This window comes from Pinus tabuliformis, chromosome 6 (genome assembly GCF_031772625.1).
Source record: "Pinus tabuliformis cultivar Carrire ecotype Pingquan chromosome 6, CPIR1, whole genome shotgun sequence".
Taxonomy (NCBI): domain Eukaryota; kingdom Viridiplantae; phylum Streptophyta; class Pinopsida; order Pinales; family Pinaceae; genus Pinus; species Pinus tabuliformis.
The window spans coordinates 964146351-964156620 of NC_142292.1; the positions used below are offsets into that span (position 1 = coordinate 964146351).

The window sequence follows — 10270 nt, forward strand, 5'->3', positions numbered from 1 at the left end:
GGCAAAATTTATACCTTTACCATAAATTCAGTTAAATTAAATGACATCTTAAGCAATAACACAAGGCCATGTGCAAGAAAATTAAAGTAGAGTATGAAGAAGTATCAGAGTACTTTGTAAAATAAATGTAGAGATAAAAAACTATACTAATTATATGTTATTAGTCAATCTGAACTGCATTATCTAATATTTTTTCTCAAAACTTTGGAAATGAGTGGATATTTATGGTAGGAATGTAGCTTGAATATGATATAGATTTAATACATTAAATTTTTTATGATACATTCCATTAAATAAATTCAATAATCTAAAATTATAATTATCTCAATTTCACACAGTGAAATAAAAAATCTTAAAAAACAAAAAATCTGATAAAATAAAAATAAAATAAAAAATAAATAAATAAATAAATAAAAAATATTGCATCAAAAAAATTATGATGCATTCCATTAAATAAACTTAACAAATTATAATTATAATTATCTCAGTTTCACACACTGAATAAAAAAATCTTAAAAAAATATATAAAAATAACAGCATTAAACTACATTTCATGTTAAAATTTATAATGAATTATATAAATATCATTAAACTCATCATAAAATTTAGGTAAAGAATTAAAAAATTAAAAAAAGAAACAACTCGTAAAATTTAATAATTTTAATAATTACCTTTTTAATTTTGGACAATCTTTTACACTATTTAACGAAGGAGGAATTGCACACTATGAATCCTTAGTACCCTATCCACGTTGGAGAGGGAAAAAAAAAAATCCCAAATTTCTACCACTGTTCTATTGATTGGTCCTACTGATGGGGATGAACAAAAATGAGTCTAATCCTATATCCAATATAATTCTATGTATAGTACTCAAAACTGTCAATGTAAAAAGTGTATGTATGTATTTGGGGTAATACATTGAAAAACTGAAGGCACTATTCTTTCTCTTGTACATTTCACTTGATTTGTCTGTAGATCTTCCAGTGTACCATCCACCATAGTTGTAACTTTTAGTGCCAATAGTAACCCAAAAATGTCTTTGCACCATCCACACTGGGGAAATAAGGTGGTTCAAAATATATATGACGTAGGGCATCACAAGCACCTAGATATGATGGACCCTTCATTTCAGTGCTACCCATGGTTGTTACTACCAGCTGCTGATATGAGAAGAAAAACCTTTTCACCGCGGCTTCTATTGCCTGGAAGGCCAACAGAACATGTATTGTTGCAACATGGTAAGCACCTGAAGTGTTATGTGAGCGCAGTCCATGTGAATGAAACAAATGCATAAGTGCCTCCTGGAGCCTTGGTCCACCCTTTGGATCAGCCTCAACACCGATGACTTTGGGCACCAGATGCCTTAGTTCCTTGCATGCATTTGTAAGGTCTCTAAGGGGGGCAGACCGAAGGCAATATGCACCTGCAAGCGTACTAGTGCTGCTAATTGCCAACTGGTGTTTAAGGCAAAGGAAATCATCTGGGTCCATCACTAGAAGCAAATTCACAATTTCTGTGAGCATGTTCCACATCCTTTCAACCATCCAATAGTCTGTGGATGCTCCTACGAAATCCCCAGAGTCTATTCTTTCATATACTCTCTGCAACAATTCTTGGCCTACAAATACCCACGCCTCAAAGATCTGGAGGACATTGCAAAGTTTGGCATCTTCTAGATTATGGAACTATTTATGTTGTTTTAAAGAGTGAAAATATCTTGGCTTGCAGATTCTATCATATTCAAGAAGAGGCTTACCTGACATATTTGGTTCCCCCAGACCTAAAGTGAAGGGAGTCCTCTGCATATGGCCTTCAATGGCAAGCCATATTCTAGAAACCATAGCTTCAGCGCTTTTCCATGTACCCAAACGAGGAAGTAAGCTCTCTTCACTTGTTCTGCTAACCACAGGTAAAGCACCAGGTCTCTGCCATACCTCATGGAAAACTTTCCATGAGAGAACACCACTACTTACTGACAACTGAAGAGTGGGAACCTGCTTGTCATTTTCACAAATCATTGAAATCAACTCAATCTGGGAACTAATTAAGGATTCAAGCCTTCTCTTCCATTCCTCTTTGTCAATGTAAGTCCTTGTGTCACAGAGGACAGACGAAACAAACTGAAAAGTAATCTCCAATGACTGTAAGGCAGCCTTTACCAGCCCCTCTCTAGACCAACCAGGCCATTCCTTGAATTTCCACATGGCACTGAGCTCGGGGAGATGCACATACTGCTCGTAACCCGCACACTCCATGGGGGAGGGCTCTATGGATTCTTCAACAAAGGCAAAATAGGATGCCATTTTTTTACAGGACATATTTTTTCCCTGCAAACATAACGAGGAGAGTAAAGACACTAATGCTCTCCATATACCATAATCTAAAAAGAACAACATAATAATAGAATAAACACTAAAATACATTTTAAACACTAAAATTTTGAAAACTGGAATAGAATAAAATGTTCTTAAGTCCTTGATATATTTAAAAAGCCATAATATATCAAAAAGCTATATATAATACGTTACTGGACAAAAAACATATCTATTTGTTGCAACTCAACTTTTTATGTAGATGATAAAAACTCAACACATGAATAATGAAAAGAGTTAAATAATGTCAACACATAAATATATATTTTTCCAGTTAACAAAGTGAATAGATATAAGCTAAATATACGGTGGTTGGTCTGTTGGCACTTAAATTCTGAGCACATTACTGTTTATGTAATACAAATAAATCAAACTATTTTTAACTTTCACCATTTTTATTTATCTAAAACTAAAATGCATCGAATTTTTTATTTTTTTTTCTTAATGAATTTGTACCTTTTCTTAGTTTACACTAACTCGTAAACTAACCTCAAAGAACTTGAAAATTTTAATGCTATCGGATTGCACTGATGTATTCTTTTAATGCAACGAGGTCCTTATTGTATAGTCTATTTGGGTCTAGACTTATTTATGAGTCTATCGAGTTATTAATTCTGAGTATAATGCTAAGCATATAGAAATGCTTTTTTTTTGGGTGTGTTTTGTTCTTAGGTAAAGGTAAAATACTTTTGAGGGGTTAAATCTATTTTAAAATAAGGTTTGAAAGCATTTTAATAATATATTCAATATTAGTTTATCATGTCACTTATGAGAATTGAATCTAATTATGAAAGATAACAATCATTCCTCATGACCACCTAAAATATACCCAATTAATTTACTATGTATTTTTATTGAAAATTCATGAAAGATGCTAAACTTGCTCTGTTTTGTGTATATTTGAATTCTTTCTGCACGCATTTGTTATCTCTTGATTTGTGATGTTCTTTTATAAACCAGCTAGGTCCATGAAATAGTTGTCATTAGGCACACTTAATCTCATTTTAGAGTAAGACTAGTAAACTAGGGCGTTCATAAAGGTTTGTTTTTGTATCCAGCTGTCAGCACTAGGGTATGGATCAACAAAATCCAGGAGAAAAGAAGAAGGCTTGCTAATTCATGAAGTATTTTTTTTGTTTTTGGGATTGGTGAAGGAAAAATTGGTAAATTACAGAATTCATAAATTTTTATCCATCCAATTGGCAGCACTAGTGTATGGATCAACAAAATCCAGGAGTTAAACTCGAAGGCTTGCTAATTTGTTCAGGAACGATTTTTCACTATTTTGAGACTGGTGATGATTGTGGGTTGTTGGAGCCTATAATTTAAAAGGGTAACATTCAGTTGCTGGTTCTACATTGCAAATGCTCATGTAAGAGACGACTGATGTTTATCGAAGGAATCCAATATCGGTCTACCTTTTCATGGAAATTTAATGGAATGTTTACCATCCTATGCTCTGTTTACTGTCTAGCTTTTGCATGCACGTAGGTAGCTTCAAGCAGTGCCTTCTGGTCAGCAGAAAGGTTTGAGCAATCAAGTTTCATGGCTTCCCAAGGGTTTGAATTCATGACTCAACGATATAGAAGACTAATACAGGTTCTAGTTTAGTGCTCAGCAAGGAAATCAACAACAGCATTTACGGGCATATAGAGTTCCAGATTTTATTGTCCTTAGGTTTATGTATAGACATTTGCAAATGTTAACAATAAGGAAGTCGGAATTTCTTCAATATATTTTCTGTTGTTCTAAACCTTACTCTTCGTATATGGATTCTGTTTTTATTACTTTTCAAGGAATTCAAAACCATCTACGGGCAAGTGGCGTTTTAAAGTTTACTCTATCCTTTGTCTTTAGGTAGGTTTATGCACAGACTTTTCAAAATCTCAACGGTAAAGAAGTTGGAATTTCTTCGATGTATTTTCTATTGTTCTAGGTAAACGGTGGCCTGGCTTGAAAGCATCTCTGGTTTACCGACATAAATGTTTTTAACACGCAAAAAAATGTTTGGAAGCATCTTGAAACACAATTTTTTTTAGAAGCATCATTGCAAAAGTTCTTGCATACTAGAGTAGATAAAACCATATATCGCTACAGCTTTAGGACTGTCACTTCTCAGTATATCATACAAGGTCCAAAATCATAGTAATCATTATAATAATTGATTATAAATGAAGTGTGAACAATTCCAAACGAATAATACCATGTATTTAGAAATAAGATTACCCCTTTCAGTATTCTAACTAAATTCCAAGCACTGTTACAATACAGAGTAACTATGGTGGGCACATTATGAAGCTAACGGTTCATTTTCCGTTCTATACAATCTCTAATCATGCTGATTTGGAAGCGTTCTAGAGCTATTATGTTCATCATAGACTTCATAGATGGGAGACAATGTAAACTAAACAACACTGGTAGAAAGATAAGATCATACAAGAACCTCAACAATACAAGGGCAAGGTACATTCGTAAGTAGTTAACCTCGAAAATTTCTGACCGTGCAAAGCACAGTACAAGCACAACAACATATTTTGTAAGTGGAACTCCAGTGAAACCCCATGGTTGTAATTTCCTTTTTGAGCATTGTGCTTAGCCTCTTTTACTCACAGATAATTCATGCAGCGTGGGTGATGTGGAAACACAACTTGACTGCCAGATGAACGACATTAGAGTTTTGCATTTAACTGAATACATAGTAGCCCCCTGAACCCATGATAACCAGTACGATCATTGCTCAGTTGAAGTAAAACTATTATTGTTGAAACCCATAAACTGCAGGTAAGTTAATGACAAATGCAAACAAATAACAAAGCCCCGAGTGCAACTGTCCAATTGATGCTCAAAGAAAATTTATAACACAGAATATGAGAAATCTGAAACACTGAATCTAGAACTCCGCAGCCAACTCCATTTAGAAAAAGATCAAAATCTCTGTTTGTTCAAAGGTGTGTCATATGTATTCAGTTCAAAGGTGTGTCATATAGAAGACTAAGTTTCAACGGTGACAGGGGCACTAACCTTGCCAACCGCAAATCTCGATAACCAGTGGCCAGGTCCTCCAGGTATTGAACGTCTGCTCTGTTCTGTTCGCCAAATGGTTTTGCAGATAATGTTCTGTCGGGACTTTGAAGGCCGGAGGAGGTTGGTGAGCTCTCCCGTCCGGCATTAATCCTTATCTGAGTGGAGGCCACGCGCTATTGATTCGGCGGATCAATACGTCATCAATACGATGTGAGGGGAACTGCAAGGTTGGCTGCGGGCAGGGTCGTCGGGGGCTTTTTGCTGGGCAGCCGGAGAGGGATGATGTATAATCGGATGAGGTATGGTCCATGCTGTCGCCGTGCTCTGTGAGACTCTGACAGAGGTACCCTCCATAGCATTAACTTTGCTATGGAGGTGGAAATAGGAATTGCCATTTTTATGGGCTTAAAAATATATTTGTCAGAATTAAAAAATTAATAAAAAAATAAAATTTGAAATTTCTATTATAACTCCAAGTGGCGTACCATATAAATATATATTTAATATCATGTACTATAAGTTAATTAATTATCTCCATTGTATTTCTGGCACTGTTAAGTTAATTAATCATCTACATTGTACTTTTGGCACTGCTATTGAAAATTTAAATAAAATATAAATTTACCTCGTTGACATATTTAAAACACCACGTGTAAATGGGCATCTGAGATGGCAAAAAATAACCAGCCTTCCATAGGGAATTTAATGCCCCTATTGTGGTTGGTTCACATACATGACCCAGAGCAAGATTTGAAAAGAGCATGTCGTGGATAGTTCCTGAGTTCTGACCACGAATAGCAGGGGCTGCCGCCAATGTTAGACGAAATGTGTTGGCGCCGAACAATCCTTTAATTTATCTGCGTCCATTGTGAAAATTTGCAAGGTATCTGCATTTATGATCCAAATTCATTCGCTGCAAATGGAAATGCTTGCGGGCATATGGATGGCGGAGGAGGGGCAGTTCCTGGAAGCTCATCTCTTCAATTCGCCCTTCCTGTCGGCTCCCATGGATAGAATAAGGTTCATCACAACCAGAATAAACACAGTCTCCACATTGCAACCACCCTGGTGGCTGTCGGGCTAGCCTTGGCACTCAAGGACAAGCGCAGCCTCAGAGTCGCACAACGCCTCTTCGCCCTGCGCCCGTGGGTTCCCTGCCTCTTTGTTAATCTGAAGGATGATTTTTGTTCAGGTTATGTGGGGTATTTCGGCAATCACCAGACGATGCAGCAAATCGGCGCCAGAAGCATTGTGAGCTTCGCGGTGCGCCATTCGATCAGTGATTACGTTATGTTTGCGTTTTGGGTGGAGTCGAAGGCGCTGCATCTCGTTCCCTCCACGAGGCTTGCAGTGAGTTTGACACTGGTGCCGGATCTCAGGAGGGCACACAAGATCCATCAATGGTAGGAGTCGGATGTTAGAATCCGGTGCAGCGAATGCAGGATTCCAGAATGATTTTAACAATGCTTCCAAGTCGATTTTCCACGAGAATACAAGACACTTAAGGAGTTGCATAAGAGTTGAATTTTTTTTTGATCCATGTGTTCATGAGTGCAATGAGCATACATATGTCTACATTTTAGCTCTCTCTCGAAATAGAATGGTGCAACACCAAGGAGGAGAGAAGAAATGTGTATGGTGATGCAAGGCTAGCCCATTTTTATAATGCAGATTCCTGTGATGAACACGCTTATTTTGTGGGCCATTATTGTATTTTCACTGTTATTTTGTCTTGGGTCGTCGCAACACTCTAGCGTTTTTGTTGTACTTCTCATGTTATTTTGCCTTTGGTGTTCAAAGAAAAGAATGAAAAGCTGGAATTCTCTGTGAGTATGACACCTGTAAATGTGAAGAGAGGATGCTCATAGTTCAGGATATTTGAGTTGGGTTGATGGAAGGGCCATGAGGTGAGCAGTCCACTGGTAGCCAGATTCTGTTGATCATGTCCAGTGTTTGTGGCCTGCAAGTTTCTTGGAGGGTCTTTTGGCTTTGTTGGAAATCGGCTTGCACTTTCCCATTTCTCTTTCTTCCATTCTCTAGCTACATTACAGATCAGAGTCCCACCATTTTTAAATCAGATTATTTTTATAATAAGCTCTTGAAAAAATACATTTATTTTTTAATATAAAAAATATATATATAATATTCCTAAAAATTCGATTTCTTCCATTCTGCGGCTACATTACAGAACAGAGTCCCACCATTTTCAAATCAGATTATTTTTGTAATAAGATCTTTAAAAAATACATTCATTTTCTAATATAAAAAATATATAATATTCCTCGCAATTTAGAAAAGAAAAAAAAAGAACAGAATTGATGTAAGCATAGCAAAAGTGATTGCTAATGTGAACGAAGTACTCTTATTATTATTTCAATTAATTAGTTATTTTTTTCAAACATTTACATTTTATATAAAAATGAAGTGTAATTTTACTATAAAAAATATTCCAATGAAAATTTTGGATTTTTTTAATAAAAAAATATTAAAAATGTTGGTTGGTATAAAGTTTATAAAGAGTTATTATATTAAAAATATTACAAAACATGTGTAATTTTACTATAAAAAATATTCCAATGAAAATTTTGGATTTTTTTAATAAAAAAATATTAAAAATGTTTGTTGGTACAAAGTTTATAAAGAGTTATTATATTAAAAATATTACAATACATTAAAAAAACATAAAATTAAAGAAAAAAGCATTTCCATGGTATACTTTATTACTTTTAAACTAAATCCACTCCATATCTATATTTGTCTAATTTCAATAAATTTGTTCCACTATTGATCGAGAGCTTTTAGTCAGACATTTATGAAATATTTCTCTATGTGTTTCTAGATTCTCAAAAAGAAAATTTAATTATTTTCTTTAAAACCCTAATAATACTAAAAACGTAAAAAAAAATGGTAACATCCAAGATAACTATAATTTTTCATAAATCTTAAAATTCAATCTATAATACAATATTTAATAAATTTCCACACCACAAAACTAAGCAAAACAATTCTTCCAATGGCTAAGGCAGGAAACCACAGAAGCCACTATCAAAAATGCACCATCAAAATTGACTTGCATCTAACATATTGCAGATTAGGGGCACATGAATCTACTTTGCCTTCATGTGTGAAATTTGTGAGCATACCACAAATCTAATATTACTTCAAAACTCATTCTTTCTTCTTGCATTTGAAAAGCCACTTGATAATGAATGAAATATGATTGACTTATTTTATATGGTTCATCATTAATATCACTAGCACAATCACATTAAAAAATGTGGTTGTTAACCATCGATAGGCGTATCAACTACAATTATAAATACACATTAATATTTATATACATTTATATGAACTTCCATATACAATATTGTCCATTTATATATATGAAATGTACATTATTGTGCATATTAGTATATTAATGTATTTAAATGTAAATTAGTATATTAATGTATTTAAATGTACATTATTGTGCATTAATGTACTTTAGTGTATGTACATTACTGTTATGCACACTAATGTACATTGATGTATAGTAATGTATATTAACATACATTGATGCACTAGCAAAACTACATTAAAAATATTAATGTGGTTGATATAGGCAAAGACTTAATTTGTATCTACCAATGATAAATTTATAACAATAGAAATAACAAGGGATTAATACCAAAAACCCTAGGGTTTATAATCCCTTGGGTTTTTACTATTAATCCCTTGGGTTTATATTCCCTTGGGTTTATAATATCAATCTCTTGGTTTAATACTAATACCACAAGGGATAAGAAACCCAAGGGAATAATATTAATACAAGGGTTTAATACTAAAAACCATGAGGTTTATAATCCCCTGCATTTTTATTATTAATCACTTGGGTTTACAAATATCAATTCCTTCGATTTAATACTAAAACTCCAAGACATTATAAACCCAAGGAAATAATATTATTATTATTATTATTTAATTTTAAGGTCATGACCAAGCCAAAACCAAATTGGTGTATGAGACCCCCTTGTTTGTGGGACAAGAGACCCACCTTCGCACAACTATTTGACTGCCAAGTCTACGAAAGCATACATAATCTATACCCCTCTGGTTTTGAACCTTTGACCTCTTAGGAGGAAACACACGCTCTTAACCATTAGGGTCACTCAAGCTGTATCATATGCCGAAGACTTCATTTATATCTACCATTAATAAATATATAATAATAGAAATAATATTAAAAAACTATTACAACAAAAATATTATTATTATCATTATAATTATTAATTTATATTAATTATTATTTAACATTAAATGTAATTTATTATTATTTAATTTTAAATTATGTAATATAAATAATAATATTTAATAATAAACCCAAGTGAATAATATTAAACCCATGGGACTAATATTATAAACTCAAGGTATATAAACCCTAAGATAAATATTATAAACACTAAAATAAACATGGTTGACCATGGTTGATTTTCATATTGAGGCAATCATTGTCAAAATGCGACATTGGATAATGGTTGACCATGCTTAAACATGGTTGGTTTTCATATGAAGACAATATTTGTCTGATCCAGGTGGATATTGGTGGCCACCTGCCTATTTCACTTAGACCCTCACCATTGTTTCTTTCAGTTTTTCAGTTTCCTTAATCGTAGCACAGTTTAGTATTTTTGCCAATTTTTCGAGTCCTGAACTTCTAGAGTCGTTTTGAGACCATAAACGACGTTTTTTGGAAAAAAATTATTCAGCGATTGCTGGCACGATTTCCATAGGAATCACCGGAGGAATTTTGCCATAAAAACATCACTTAGGGCCTCAAAACGGCTCCAAAAGTTCAGGACCTGAAAAACTGCCAAAAATAGTAAATTGTGCTAAAA

General features: G+C 33.9%; 1 protein-coding gene and 1 pseudogene across 1 annotated transcript; one reads left to right on the plus strand and one right to left on the minus strand.

The window, feature by feature from the left end:
* Positions 1 to 1010: 1010 nt before the first annotated feature.
* On the minus strand, positions 1011 to 2303 carry LOC149262189 (nematode resistance protein-like HSPRO2 pseudogene; annotated as a pseudogene).
* Positions 2304 to 6339: 4036 nt separating this feature from the next.
* Positions 6340 to 6803, plus strand: LOC149262190 (GDSL esterase/lipase At4g10955-like). Its single transcript, XM_089375614.1, has 2 exons — positions 6340 to 6475; positions 6589 to 6803. The coding sequence occupies exons 1-2, from the start codon at positions 6340 to 6342 to the stop codon at positions 6801 to 6803; spliced, it is 351 nt and encodes a 116-aa protein (XP_089231740.1).
* Positions 6804 to 10270: the final 3467 nt, after the last annotated feature.

Excerpts from the sequence above, each read along its gene's own strand:
- LOC149262190 (XM_089375614.1), top strand. The coding sequence starts at position 6,340 with ATGGCGGAGGAGGGGCAGTTCCTGGAAGCTCATCTCTTCAATTCGCCC. Across the intron at positions 6,476-6,588 it reads ACCACCCTGGTGGCTGTCGG|GTTATGTGGGGTATTTCGGC; the intron begins GCTAGCCTTGGC and ends ATTTTTGTTCAG.